Below are 15309 nucleotides of genomic sequence, written 5' to 3'. Positions count from 1 at the left end.
TTTATTCAAATAAATTATGCATGCCTTCGAAGATAGGAATACCACAACAACAAATATCAAAGTATAATAAATGCTCAGGTGGAATTGAATGATCTATTTGGATTCGTTGGAACCAGAACCGTAGAAGTATCTGGGAGCTTCACGAGACTCGAAAGAAGCGGAGTTGGAGTCGGGGAACTGAGCCTCACCGGAGTAGGTGACGTCAGCGATGTATCCATCGTCACCATCGACGTGGAAGGATACCTTCTGCAGACGACCGTCGGGGAGCTGGACGTAGTAGGATCCCTGAGTGTTGTCTCCATCACGGGCTTCCTGGTGTCCGAAGTCATTGCGGGAGGGGGCGTGGTTGACAGCCCAGTTGAAGTTGTACTGAGCCTCGCTGGACTCGAAGGATTCGGAGGAACCAGAAGAGTACTGCAATGCAAAGGAATCCGTAATTATCATTGTGTTTATTGGATGTAAACAGTAATGTTTCAATGTTATTTTACAGAGCTTTCATTAGAACATTAATGATATAAATATCACTTACCCTGGGTGGAGAGTATCTTTCAAAGCTGTCAGCTGCTACGAGGGCAGCTAATCCCAGAAGAGCGAAGAGAACCTGAAATAGCATTTGAAATTTTGATAATTGGTGTTATGCATTGTGTTAACTCACGTTTGTTTAAACAAGAGTTGTAATTATCTCTATATATTCATAGCGCAAAACTATGAACAGGAAGCTTAATTAAAAAAAGAATTATATCTCACTTTGGAAACCATATTGATGTTGAAGTCTCGGAAAGAAACTGATGCCTTGTCCTGCCTCACAATTGTATTTATAGCAACAATGCAAGGTAGGTGGAGTTTGGTATTCAATGGTAGAACAAGTTTTTCCTGTTAGATTTCCCAATAGAGTTGTTGTCACTTTACTTAGGTGCTGCAATAAACCCTTCTTATACGAGTATCCTGATAAAATTTACAAATAGACATTATTTTAGGTACTCAACATTTTTAGAGCTCTTTTGGTGTTTCTCGATTTTTTTTCCTGGCATAAACAAATTACGTAATATATTTAAGGTGACGAATTTTAATAATAGTTCATAAACGTAAATGTGAGTTGTATTTAAGTTTTCCATCTGACAGTACCTATTTACCAGTTATATTTTGCCTAAGAGTCTTTGAGTGTTTTATATAGGTCACTTTATAATGAAAAATATAGCTTCATAACAGGTGGGTCAACTTGAATAATCAAAATCTACCTGGAATACGTTAATGATCCTAGTCACCTTAAGATTAAATTATAGATATTTATCCTTTCTAATATGTATGAAATATATAGGCATAAAAATATTAGTCTTATAAGATGGTCACTAATGCTGTTTTATAGTTAAATTGGATATCCAGTTATTAAAATACAAGAATTCAACATTAATGAAGTGTATTGAAATCTCTATATTATTACGTTATTTACAGATATGAAAAGGTTCACCAGACTATCTTAATTTCATAAACATTATCTAATGACTTTACTATACAATTTTGTTGGTTATTTTATTCTTATTGTTTATAACGATTTTTATGATCTTAAAGTTAAACAATGTTTAAAGTAATGCTGCAATGAAAAACTAGCTTCAGCTGTTATGTGTGTAGTAATATTCTAATAGAATGTCCATTTTTTTTTATTGCTACTAAAAGGGGTGAAAATTCTAAACGAATCTTAATTACAAAATGAAATAATAAAGAACCTAGAACTGTATAGGATAGTTATTTTCAGCTCTGAAATAATTCATTTGCACTTTATAATTCTGAGTACAGTGCCCTTCTCGTTATTAACTATTATCATTACAGTCTATCATATTTCTTCCAAATTTTTATTCTTTTCCCGGAAAAACATCTGAAAAAACATATAATTCTGTAATTTAAATGAATGTTGAATAAAAGTTGTTGAACCTGAATTAACAACACACACCTAAATAGCAGCATAATGGCAACTGTACAACAACACAACTATATTAATTCGAGTTATGTTTGCAGTATATTGGGTATTAATATTAGTACTAAAACATAAGATATACAATTCTATGAGCCACCGTGATTTTATCTCTCTCTCTCTCTCTCTCTCTCTCTCTCTCTCTCTCTCTCTCTCTCTCTCTCTCTCTCTCTCTCTCTCTCTCTCTCTCTCTCTCTCTCTCTCTATATATATATATATATATATATATATATATATACTGTATATATATATATATATATATATATATATATATATACATTATATATATATATATATATATATATATATATATATATATATATATATATATATATATATATATATATATATATATATATATATATGGCACAATCCAAAACATATTTACGTTGTCAAAAATATAAAAAAAAAGATAGAATTCAATTTGCATGGAATGTGGAATGTTCTAATTTGATGCCATCTTGTTTTTAGGGGGGAAGGGGGGGGGGGTAGAGTTATTGGAAACATTTATTAACGAAAATTGACATCTTTTGAGTCATTACACAAAGCTTATGTGAAATGTGGAAGAGTTGTGTCGTCTATTCTGGAGCAAGTTTTCTTGGATATTTCAAAATATTTTCTAATTTGTTCTACATTTTCATCAATCCATCGCTTATTAAAGAACTAATTTGAAAATAGAGATAAATATCAAGAACAAAAATATGTCACATGATACATCCATATGCAATTGGATGTGATCCAGACCTTTAAACCGGATTAACAATATACTGAAACTTCGAGGTGTCCAATGTCGAGCTTGACCGTGACCCCTTGCGAAAGAATGCTGTCGCAAGATCGTCTTTCAAGTCTTGTATCCCTTTGAATAATTTCAAATAAATTTATTAACTTATTTATTTCAATAATCCAAGCTTGTTGGTTTTAAATAAGCCTTAATAAATAATTCATAATGAAAAAATTATCTTTATTCCATTTTTTATCATGCAGTTACCTGCACGTAAAAATCATGTAGTTATTACTTTCAAGTTATTTTGGGTGAATTAACATAAACAATTCATTCTTTTTCAATAGTATCTACGGGAAATTGTCTTTAACGCTAAGATTAACAGCCTAAAGATATCATTTTGATCATTCCAATTGTTTTCCAATTAAGGTTAATACAGGAATTTTCAACATCATTTAAAACTTATCTTTCCAAGAAAAATATTTCTGGCTTTTGAAACTTACTTTACAACAGCTACAAAGTTTAAGAAATTCAGTTCTGAAGGCAATAAGAATCTTATAACAAGTTATGTAACTTAGGTAGTTATTTCATTTTGATTTGTGGATGTACAGACTCAGTAATGAATTATACCACTATCCTTCGTAGAATAATTTTATTTCTGTAATTCTGAATGACCAACAATTTGTATAGCTCAGGTAACTTTAGATTAACCAAATTGCAAAGCTCAACTCTAATTGATATAGAAATAAATATAGATGAAAATAAAAATATATTAATCGCTTTAACATTTGGATTAGAGGTTTTATTAAGAGTACTTACTGTTCTTCGTCTTCGGGTATAACAAAGTATCTAACAATTATTAAATCATCGTTATCATTGATATCTTTTTTTATCTTTTATTATGAAATACACATTTACAATCTTACAGTTTATAAGATATATGCATCATAGTACATTTAAATAAATAATTTTTCCTTTTACATATAGTGTATTTACAATTGAAATTACTTGATGCTAAAATACTACTAATGACATTAAATTACCGGAATATTTTCAAGGAGGTAAAGCTGTATTGGGACATTACTTGAACAGATGAAGCCAAAAATTTCAATACCTCACACGATATAAAACATAAAGTTCATACATTTGTTCCTGAATGATATCCTTGTCAAGGGGAGCTGTGTCTCTCTAACTTCGTTGTCATATTATTATTATTATTATTATTATTATTATTATTATTATTATTATTATTATTATTATTATTATTATTAACTAAGCTACATCCATAGTTGGAAAAGTAGGATGCTATAAATCGAGTGGCTCCAACAGGAAAAAATAGCCTAGTGAGGAAGGGAAATAAAGAAATAAATAAACTACAAGAGAAGTAAGAACATCTAATATGAAACATTTCAAAGACGGTAATAACAAGGTGATATTAATTTTTAAGCAATCTGTGTAAGAGCAGTTTTCTTGCTAGGATACTTATCTGAATCTCATTTTAAAGACAGACAGTTTAACTTTGCTGAAGTATAGTAAAAAAATGACAAAAATAATAATCATAAGCGACGGGTTAAAGTTTTGTTTTTTAAACAAATCATATCAGTAATTTGTGTTAAAACCTCTTTGTAACAATGTATTAGACCATTAGGGATATATGAACTATCTAACATTCAGATAACACTGAATTAAATTGATTTTCATGACATAAGATCGAAAATTAATTAACCTAGCTGTTAAGAATTAAAACGTGATGAAAATAAGTAATATGAAGAAGAATCATAATTCTTCACAGAACACTTGATTATTGATATACTGTTTTATTGGGCTGGATAACGTTTGTTTTCATACTACAATCCTCAATTTAGTTTGTATTTCAGATCAATTATTGCAAAATATATATAAATTGACGGTTGATTTTAACCAAAATAACACATCAAGAGTTTCTGCTTATGATCCACAAAAATAAAATAACAGGATACAAAATTTGTGTATCTTACAGTTTTTGCAATCGCATGCCATTGCAATCTTTAGCCGCAGATATTGGCGGGATTTTCTTAATGGTATGATATGACCGAATGCATAGTAAATCCTCATCCCTAAATATTTTACTGTTTAGTAATACAATAAACATTAGATTCAAAATTTGTAAAGTCTATTGAAACTTATTAGAGTCTATTAGATTTACCTTTATCTATTATTTTTATCGCTATCTATCCTATTCTTGACGGGCTGCCAACACAAGAGCCCGTGTCCAGCAAAAGGCTAGGCAATTTACCAAGCAAGCAAGCAAATCCTATTCTGAAAGTCCTGAGAATTAACAGATAATATACATAAAACTGCATAGGATATTTAAAATGAATACAATGCAATTGCTAATGTTATTAAGTTTTGCCTTCAATATTGACAGAATGGTTGTCTTTACTATTATCATCGATTACAAGAGAATTTATGTGCTATGGTTAATCGAAGCCCAGATTCGAAATGAAATATTAACAATTGATTATTGCCAAATTGACTGTAATTTAAAGACTTGAGAAATCAGCTCCATGGCTTCGAATGTCACCAAAAGAAACACTAGTGTTTATTTTAAAAATTATGTAATAAGAGAATATTATTATTATTTCTTGAAACTAACTAGTTTCATTTTCAAGTAACCATGATATTGGCTCTGAGTTTTCACATTGCATCTGCTTAAGAATATATATCTGTTATTTATATTTATATCTTACTATGTTATTTCAATGAAACCTGACCATTGAACTGTATAACATGTCAATTAATCATGATGTTCTATGGTGATACAGGTTCTGGCAGTATTCCAAGGTTATTAAGAGAAATATGATTATATAATAATTTATTCAAATAAATTATGCATGTATGCTGAAGGTACGAGTACCACAACAATAAATATCAAAGTAGAGTAATTATTCAGGTGTAAATTCGTTATCTATTTGGATTCGTTGGAATCAGAACCGTAGTAATATCTAGGAGCTTCACGAGACTCGAAGGAGGCGGAGTTGGAGTCGGGGAACTGAGCCTCACCGGAGTAGGTGACGTCAGCGATGTATCCATCGTCACCATCGACGTGGAAGGCTACCTTCTGCAGACGACCGTCGGGGAGCTGGACGTAGTAGGATCCCTGAGTGTTGTCTCCATCACGGGCTTCCTGGTGTCCGAAGTCGTTGCGGGAGGGGGCGTGGTTGACAGCCCAGTTGAAGTTATATTGAGCCTCACTAGACTCGAAGGATTCGGAGGAACCAGAAGAGTACTGCAATGCAAAGGTATCCTTAATCATCACTGTGTTTCCTTGATGCTATTAGTAATGTTTCAGTATCATTTTACAAAGCTTTCATTGTAACATTAAGGATATGAATAACACTCACCCTGGGTGGAGCATATCTTTCAAAGCTGTCAGCTGCTACAAGGGCAGCTAATCCCAGAAGAGCAAAGAGAACCTGAAATAGCATTTGAAATTGTGATAATCGCTGTTATGCATTTTGTCAAATATCTGTTGTGTTTTTATAATGGTTATAATTAGCATATACATTATTTGTGAAAATGCATATATATAACTATAAAATTTTAATAGTTAACTATGTATTATATCTTACCTTGGAAACCATGTTGATGTAGTAGAAGTCTCGGAAAGAAACTGATGCCTTGTCCTGCCTCACGAATTCTATATATACCATCAGCGCAAGGTGGGTGGAGTCTGACATTCAATTCACAAACAAGTTTTTCCTGTTAAATTTCCAAACATTGACTTTTTCCCAGTAAGCTGTTGCCATGTACCGTCCTTAATGTCCAAAAGAAATTGATAAAGGGATCAGGCTAGTTATTGAACATATAACAATCTTTATGGAGTTTATTTTTTAGATAGAAACTAATTTATGCAACATATTCAAGTGGATTATTTCTGTTTATTTTGAGTCGACGTCAGTATGAGTTGTATTTATATATTCCATACCATAGTACCAAGGTATCAGATTATCTTTAGCTTAAAGAGTCCTTGATATCTTTGTTGATTTTCTAGGTCATGTCATGCTTAATTTGAACTACTTTTGGAACACTCACGCCAATCCCAAATTAAATGGTCGCTGGAATAAACTACCCAAAATTTCCCTATAAATGCATCTTTTTTTGTTTTCCTAAGGACACATTAGGCATATTTACTCTTTCTTTTTATGCATAGAAGATATAAGCTTAACGTTATTCATTTTACCAGGTGGTCACCAATTCTGTTTTGCCCTAAGCTGCCTAAATTATCAAAATATGAGAATCTAACCTGCCTAAAGAACGTGGAGTCATCATAAAGATATACAAAAAGATATTGGTGAACTGATCAATGTCTGATAGATTTATTGTTCAAGATTCCGTTGGCGAGTGATTCTTAATGTTTTTTATTCTACAGCTAAAGAGAACTTTGGTAATCATCATATAGCAAATCGCTACAGTAAATATAATAAACTTGAGATGTAGGAAACATATAACAAAAGGTATTGAGATTTTACAACTCAATGTATCTTCTATTGAGGAGCATATAATTTTTGGTGATATCAAAATAGTCCCTGTTCTGATCTATTTTCTCATCACTCCATTGTTTGCTTTAGCCCCGACGATGGTCCTTTTAACTATTAGGTAAAATCAGGATACATGAATGTCGCTTTTGATCTCATCTAGACCTTTAAAGCAGGTTAATAATTAAACTAGAACATTGCGTAGGTCAATGCTAGGCTAGACCTTGACCCATTGCGATCGAATAAACTGACAAGACCTTTTTTTTTTATCTTGTATTCATTTCAATAATTTCCATGGACCTTAACAGCTGAATCATTCCAATAGACTAGGTTCGTTAGCTGTAAAAAGGTTTTTCATTAAAATGTAGTCTTTATTTCATCTCTTCATCACGCAATTACCTGCTCAGAATAAACAAATGATTTATCACTGAAGTCATGTAATACGTTTAAGCTTATTTGGACAGAATAAGACAGACTTTTAATGTGCAGTTTCTCCTTTCAATATCTTCAACAGGATATAGACTTTAACAGTTAATTTCTCCATGAAATGGGTTATTATAACTATTCCACTTGCAGTAAAATTAACATTAATTTCATTATCACAGACATAAGAATTTCCTTTTCCATAAAATGTTTTTCACACTTGAAAGTATTTCTTCACATTATCTGTATATTTTAAAATTTAGTTTTATAAGATGGTCACCAATGCTGTTTTACAGTTAATTTGGATATCCAGTTATTGATATACAAGAATTCAACATTAATAAAGTGCATTTAAATCTTTATATTATATCTTTATCAACCAATTATGGTAAATTTCACCAGACTATCTTGATTTTATAATCATTATCTGATGGCTTCACTATACATTATTTTGTTGGCATTTTTATTCTTAATGTTTATAACGATTCTTATGATATTAGTGTTAAATAATGTTTAGAATAATGCTGCAATGAAAAATTAGCTTCAGCTGTTTGTGCCTAGTGTTAATGAACTGTCTATTAATTTTAGTTGCTACTAAAAAGGGTGAAAGTTCCAAATAAATCTTAATCACGTATTGAAATAATTAAGAACCTAGATTTGTATGGGAAAGTTTTCTCACACCTCTGAGAGAATTCATTTGCACTTTATAAGCCTGAGTACAGTGCCCTTCTCGATATTACCTATTATCATTACAGTCTATCATTTTGCTTCCATATTTTCATTCTTTTCCCTGAAAAAAATCCGAAAGAACATATAATTCTGCAATTTAAATAAATGTTGAATGAAACTTTTAAAACATGAAATAACAAGGCAACTATACAACTATATTAATTCAATTTATGTTTGTAGTATATTGGGTGTTTTTGTTATTACTTAAAGGTAAGATATTTAATTCTATGAGCCACCGTGATTTGATATATATATATATATATATATATATATATATATATATATATATATATATATATATATATATGTATGTATTTACCTAATATACAAAATTATGTAGTTTGAAAAAGAAATAGTAAAATACAAAACATATTTATGCTGTCAAAAATGTAAGAAAGATAGTAGTTCATATTGCACGGAATGTGGATTTTAGGAAATATAATCCAACATGTTATAATTTGATTCCATCTTTTATTTTTATTTTATTTTTTATTTTATTTTATTTTTTTTTTTGGTATTGGAAATTATTTATCAAAGAAAATTGACATCTTACGAGTCAATACACAAAGCTTATGAGAAATGCGGAAGAGTTATCTCATCTATACTGGAGCAGGTTTACTTGGATATTTAAAATTTTTACCTCATCACTCCATCGCTTATTAAAGCACACATAGTAAAATAAAAAATAAACATTTGGCAAGATTTAAGGTATGTTATACTTGCATGTACATTTGGATCTGATCCAGACCTTTAAACCGGATTAACAATATACTGAAACTTCGAGGTGTCCAATGTCGAGCTTGACCGTGACCCCTTGCGAAAGAATGCTCTCGCAAGATCTTCTTACGAATCTTGTATCCCTTTAAATAATTTCCAATAAATTTATTAACTTATTTATTCCAATAATCCAAGATTGTTGGCTGTAAATAAGCCTTGGTATATAATTCATAATATAAAAAATGGTCTTTATTCAATTTTTTTATCCTGTAGTTATCTACACGTAAAATCATATAGGTATAAAATTTTAAGCCACTTTGTTGGAAAAATCATATTTCTTTCTTTTCCTAATATTATTTATGGGAATTGTCTTTAATGTAAAATTAATCCCCCAACGATATCATTTTGACCCTTCCACTTGTTTTCCATTTAAGGTTAATACTGGAATTTTCATCATTATATAAAACTTATTTATCGTAGAAAAATATATCTGGCTTTTGAAACCTTTGCTTTAAAACAGCTCCAATGTTTAAGAAATTTTGTTCTGAAGGCAATAAGAATCTTATAACAAGTTATGTAACTCAGGTAGTTATTTCATTTTGATTGATGGATGTACAAACTCAGCGATGAATTATACTATTATTCTTCGTAAATGAATTTTTATTTTTTGTAATTCTGAATGACCAACAATTTGTATATCTTCAGTAATTTGAGAATAAGAAAACTGCAAAGCTCAATCTTAATCTATAGAGAAATAAAAAAGATAAAAATAAAATAAAATTAATTGCTTTGAAATTAGCATTAGATGTTTTATTTAGATAACTTACTGTGCTTCGTCTTCGGGCATAACCAAGTATCCACCAATTAATAAAGCATCATTATCATTAGTATTATTAGATGTTAAATTACTACTAATGACATTAAATTACCGAAACATTTTTAAACAGGTAAAGCTGTGCTGAGACATTACTTGATCAGATAAAGCCATAAAGTTCAATACTGCATACGATATAAAACCTAAAATTCATACATTTATTTCTGAATAATTTTCTTTTCAGGAGGAGCCATATCTCTCTAACTGCGTTGTCATATTATTATTATTATTATTATTATTATTATTATTATTATTATTATTATTATTATTATTATTATTAGCTAAACTACAACCCTATTTGGAAAAGCAGGATGCTTTAAGCCCATGGGCTCCAACAGGAAAAAATAGCCTAGTGAGGAAAGGAAATAAAGAAATAAATAAACTACGAGACAAATGATGAACCAATAATGTAAAATATTTCAAAAGCAGTAACTGGATGGTGAAATTACTCTTTCTGCAATCTGTGTACGAGCAATTTCTGGATCTAATTTTAAAGAGAGACAGTTTTATCTCTGCTGAAGTAAAATCCAAGAGAAAAAGAAAAATGACAAAAATAAAGATCCTAAACGATGGGTTAAAGATTTCTTAGATCAAAACAAATCAGCATTTTATCTTAAAACCTATTTGTAACAACGTATTAGACCAGTGGTTCCCAAACTGGGGGGCGCGCTCCACTAGGGGGGCGTGAGGACGATACAAGGGGGGCGTGTTCAAACTTTTTTTTGTTCACTTTGAACCAAATGTTTCGTTTTTAGTTACTGGAATGTACTATTATTTGTTTGAGTGGCTTCCATTATTAAAATGTTATACAAACAGAAATCTGTTTTCCTGTACAGTGCTAAGAAATAAATGTAAGAATCATTTCATATAAAAATGAAAAGAGAGGAGTGGGGGCGTACGGGTCTACTGCAAGCAAAAAGGGGGCGTCAGGTAAGATAGTTTGGGAACCACTGTATTAGACCATTAAGGATATATGAATGATCTAACACTCAGATAACACTGAAAGAAATTCCTTTCCATATGATATAAGATTAGATGTTAATTAACCCAGCTGTTAAGAATCAGAATGTAATGAAAAGAAGGAATATGAAAGAGAATCATAATTCTTCACATTACACTTGGTTACTGATATGTTGTTTTTAATGGGCTGAGTAACGTAAGTTTTCATCTAGTTTGTATTTCAAGATCAATTATTGCAAAAATATCTAAAATGACGATTGAATTTGACCAAAATAACGCATCAATAGTTTTTACTTAGTATTTGTTCCACAAAAATAAAATAACAGGATATACAATTTGTATATCTTATAGTTTCTATAATCGCATGCCCTTGCAGTCATTAACCACAGATATTGGCGGCATTTTCTTAATGGCATCATATGACCGAATGCATAGTAAATCCTCATACCTAAATATTTTACTGTTTAGTAATACAATACGAATTATATTAAAAATTTGTAAAATCTATTAACACCAATTAAAGCTTATCAAAGACTATTAGAGTTACCTTCATCTATTTTTATCGCTATTTATCCATATTCTGAAAGTCTTGAGCATTAACAAGTAATATACATAAATATTTGCATAAGCTGTTTAATATAAATACAATGCAATTGCCAATATTGCTAAATTTTGATTTTAATATTGACAGAAGGGTTGTGTTTACTATTATCATCGGTTACTAAAGGATTTATGTGCTATGGTAATCGAAGCCCATATCGTGTAACGATATATTCGAAATAGAATATTATTAATTGATTATCTATAAATTGACTATAATTTAAAGGCTTGACAACTCAGCTTCTTTGCTTAAGTTGTCACCAAATAAACACTAGTGTTTATTTTCACAATAATAATAAGAGAATGTTACTATTATTTCTTAAATCCAACTAATTTCATTTTCAAGTAACCATGATACTGGCTATGATTTTTCACATTGCATCTGCTTAAGAATATATATATATATATATATATATATATATATATATATATATATATATATATATATATATATATATATATATATATATGTTATTTATATTTATATCTTACTATGTTATTTCAATGAAACCTGACCATTGAACTGTATAACAAGTCAATTAATAACGATGCTCTATGGTAATACAGGTTCTGGCAGTATTCCAAGGTTATTAAGAGAACTATGAGTATATAATAATTTATTAAAATAAATTAGGCATGTATGCTGAAGGTACGAGTACCACAACAATAAATATCAAAGTAGAGTAATTATTCAGGTGTAAATTCGTTATCTATTTGGATTCGTTGGAATCAGAACCGTAGTAATATCTAGGAGCTTCACGAGACTCGAAGGAGGCGGAGTTGGAGTCGGGGAACTGAGCCTCACCGGAGTAGGTGACGTCAGCGATGTATCCATCGTCACCATCGACGTGGAAGGCTACCTTCTGCAGGCGACCGTCGGGGAGCTGGACGTAGTAGGATCCCTGAGTGTTGTCTCCATCACGGGCTTCCTGGTGTCCGAAGTCGTTGCGGGAGGGGGCGTGGTTGACAGCCCAGTTGAAGTTATATTGAGCCTCACTAGACTCGAAGGATTCGGAGGAACCAGAAGAGTACTGCAATGCAAAGGTATCCTCAATCATCACTGTGTTTCCTTGATGCTATTAGTAATGTTTCAGTATCATTTTACAAAGCTTTTATTGTAACATTAAGGATATGAATAACACTCACCCTGGGTGGAGCATATCTTTCAAAGCTGTCAGCTGCTACGAGGGCAGCTAATCCCAGAAGAGCAAAGAGAACCTGAAATAGCATTTGAAATTGTGATAATCAGTATTATGCATTATGTCAAAATCTAGTGTGTTTTTATAATGGTTATAATTAGCATATACATTATTTGTGAAAATGCATATATATAACTATAAAATTTAAATAGTTAAATATGTATTATATCTTACCTTGGAAACCATGTTGATGTAGTAGAAGTCTCGGAAAGAAACTGATGCCTTGTCCTGCCTCACGAAGTCTATATATACCATCAGCGCAAGGTGGGTGGAGTCTGACATTCGATTCACAAACAAGTTTTTCCTGTTAAATTTCCAAACTTTAACTTTTTCCCTGTAAGCTGTTGCCATGCACCGTCCTTAATGTCCAAAAGAAATTGATAAAGGGATCAGGCTAGTTATTGAACATATGTCGATCTTTATGGAGTTTATTTTTTTAGATAGAAACTAATTTATGCAACCAATTCAAGTGGATTACTTCTGTTTATTAAGAGTCGACGTCAGTATGAGTTGTATTTATATATTCCATACCATAGTACCAAGGTATCAGATTATCTTTAGCTTAAAGAGTCCTTGATATCTTTGTTAATTTTCTAGGTCATGTCATGCTTAATTTGGACTACTTTTGGAACACTCAAGCCAATCCCGAAATAAATGGTCGCTGGAATAAACTACCCAAAATTTCCCTATAAATGCATCTTTCTTTGTTTTCCTAAGGACACATTAGGCATATTTACTCTTTCTTTTTATGCATAGAAGATATAAGCTTAACGTTATTCATTTTACCAGGTGGTCACCAATTCTGTTTTGCCCTAAGCTACCTATATTATCAAAATATGAGAATCTAACCTACTTAAAGAACGTGGAGTTTGCTATGGAATCATCATAAAGATATACAAAAAGAATGTTGGTGAAATGATCAATGTCTGATAGATTTATTGTTCAAGATTCCGTTGGCGAGTGATTCTTAATGTTTATTATTGTACAGCTAAATAGAACTTTGGTAATCATCGTATAGCAAATCGCTACAGTAAATATGATTAGCTTCAGATGTAGGAAACATATAACAAAAGGTATTGAGATTTTACAACACAATGTATCTTCTATTGTGCTGCGTATAATTTTTGGTGATATGAAAATATTTCCTGTTGTGATCTTCTTTCTCATTACTCCATTGTTTGTTTTAGCCCCGACGATGGTCCTTTTAACTATTAGGTAAAATCAGGATACATGAATGTCGCTTTTGATCTCATCTAGACCTTTAAAACAGGTTAATAATTAAACTAGAACATTGCGTAGGTCAATGCTAGGCTAGACCTTGACCCATTGCGATCGAATAAACTTACAAGACCTTTTCTTTTTATCTTGTATTCATTTAAATAATTTCCATGGACCTTAACAGCTGAATCATTCCAATAGACTAGGTTCGTTAGCTGTAAAAAGGTTTTTCATTAAAATGTAGTCTTTATTTCATCTCTTCATCACGAAATTACCTGCTCAGAATAAACAAATGATTTATCACAGAGGTTAGGTAATACGTTCAAGCCCATTTGGACAAAATAAAACAATAATTTCCTATGCAATTTCTCCTTTCAATATCCTCAACAAGATATAGACTTTGCCAGTTAAGTTTTCCGTGAATTGGGTTTTTATGATTATGCCCCTCGTAGTAAAATTAATATTAATTTCATTATCACAAACATCGGAATTTCCTTTTCCCGTAAAATGTTTCTTGCCTTGGAAAGTATTATTAAACATTATATCTATAGTTCACGTAATCTGGTTTCTTAGCTGTTATATTTAGGATAGTTGAATGTAACTTGATAAATGTTCGGAAGGCAAAAAGAACTTTGTACCAAGATATATTGGTAATGATGATAATGTGGCTTTGTTCCCTGAATGCCCATTTTCAGTGTTTATCTATACAGCTATTTTTCATAATGTTATTCTTATTTTAGTTTTTTTTCCCGAAGGACAATTAATCTGTAAATGTAAGGAGAAGAGGAGAAATCATTGAAACTATGAACGCATCAAGACCATGTTGGAATTATGGAAGTGCAGAAATCTACCTACATTAGTAGAGGAAATTCAATTTCATCTCTTAAACAGTAAATTAATAAATTAATATATAAATTGATGGATAAATGAATAAATTAATAACAATAAAAAATAAGAAATTGCATTGATTTTAAATTTATGTTCGATTCTTTGGATGTGCATAGTGAGACAGTGGACTAAAACGTTCTGATCAAGGTGTTTCAAAGTTTTTGCATAATTAATATTATTATTGACTACTAAATTATAACTAATGCATTAATTACCGTAAATTCTGTAACTGCCAAAGCTTTGCTGTTGTCTTTGAACTGTTGTAAAAGTAGCTTAGGTTTCTTGTTGGAATGCTTCAATTATAGATAGTTTTACTTTGTTGAAGTGTAATAAAAGATAAATGACCAAAGAAAATGATAGAAATGATAATTTGAAGTTTTATGAGAAAAAGAAAATTACAGTACTCTCCAATAAAATGAAATATTAGTGAAATGTGAATTATCTTCCACAGACACAACTAAGATAATTGCCTTCTCAGTGATGTATGATCTAAC

At 30.9% G+C, this 15309-nt stretch overlaps 4 protein-coding genes across 4 annotated transcripts in view; all 4 read right to left on the bottom strand.

Annotated features, from left to right (window-relative positions):
* LOC137622987 (pro-resilin-like) overlaps nucleotides 1-15309 on the bottom strand; it is a 100973-nt gene that overhangs the window by 18116 nt on the left and 67548 nt on the right. The gene's annotated exons all lie outside the window — the stretch shown is intronic.
* Nucleotides 32-676, bottom strand: LOC137623739 (pro-resilin-like). Its single transcript, XM_068354564.1, has 2 exons — nucleotides 530-676; nucleotides 32-414 (listed from the first exon to the last, which is right to left on the bottom strand). The coding sequence occupies exons 1-2, from the start codon at nucleotides 611-613 to the stop codon at nucleotides 94-96; spliced, it is 405 nt and encodes a 134-aa protein (XP_068210665.1). The 5' UTR covers nucleotides 614-676; the 3' UTR covers nucleotides 32-93.
* Nucleotides 5532-6333, bottom strand: LOC137623740 (pro-resilin-like). The gene is made up of 3 exons (XM_068354565.1): nucleotides 6302-6333; nucleotides 6074-6145; nucleotides 5532-5958 (listed from the first exon to the last, which is right to left on the bottom strand). Exons 1-3 carry the CDS (start codon nucleotides 6311-6313, stop codon nucleotides 5638-5640), a joined length of 405 nt encoding a protein of 134 aa, XP_068210666.1. The 5' UTR covers nucleotides 6314-6333; the 3' UTR covers nucleotides 5532-5637.
* Nucleotides 12151-12932, bottom strand: LOC137623738 (pro-resilin-like). The gene is made up of 3 exons (XM_068354562.1): nucleotides 12884-12932; nucleotides 12657-12728; nucleotides 12151-12541 (listed from the first exon to the last, which is right to left on the bottom strand). The coding sequence occupies exons 1-3, from the start codon at nucleotides 12893-12895 to the stop codon at nucleotides 12221-12223; spliced, it is 405 nt and encodes a 134-aa protein (XP_068210663.1). The 5' UTR covers nucleotides 12896-12932; the 3' UTR covers nucleotides 12151-12220.

Source organism: Palaemon carinicauda, chromosome 30, assembly GCF_036898095.1.
Source record: "Palaemon carinicauda isolate YSFRI2023 chromosome 30, ASM3689809v2, whole genome shotgun sequence".
Lineage (NCBI taxonomy): Eukaryota > Metazoa > Arthropoda > Malacostraca > Decapoda > Palaemonidae > Palaemon > Palaemon carinicauda.
The sequence above is the reverse complement of the archived record's forward strand: the minus strand, read 5'-3'. Positions and strand labels throughout refer to the sequence as shown.

Excerpts from the sequence above, each read along its gene's own strand:
- LOC137623739 (XM_068354564.1), bottom strand. The coding sequence starts at position 613 with ATGCTATTTCAGGTTCTCTTCGCTCTTCTGGGATTAGCTGCCCTCGTA. Across the intron at positions 415-529 it reads AAAGATACTCTCCACCCAGG|TACTCTTCTGGTTCCTCCGA; the intron begins GTAAGTGATATT and ends TTTGCATTGCAG.
- LOC137623740 (XM_068354565.1), bottom strand. Across the intron at positions 5,959-6,073 it reads AAAGATATGCTCCACCCAGG|TACTCTTCTGGTTCCTCCGA; the intron begins GTGAGTGTTATT and ends TTTGCATTGCAG.
- LOC137623738 (XM_068354562.1), bottom strand. Across the intron at positions 12,542-12,656 it reads AAAGATATGCTCCACCCAGG|TACTCTTCTGGTTCCTCCGA; the intron begins GTGAGTGTTATT and ends TTTGCATTGCAG.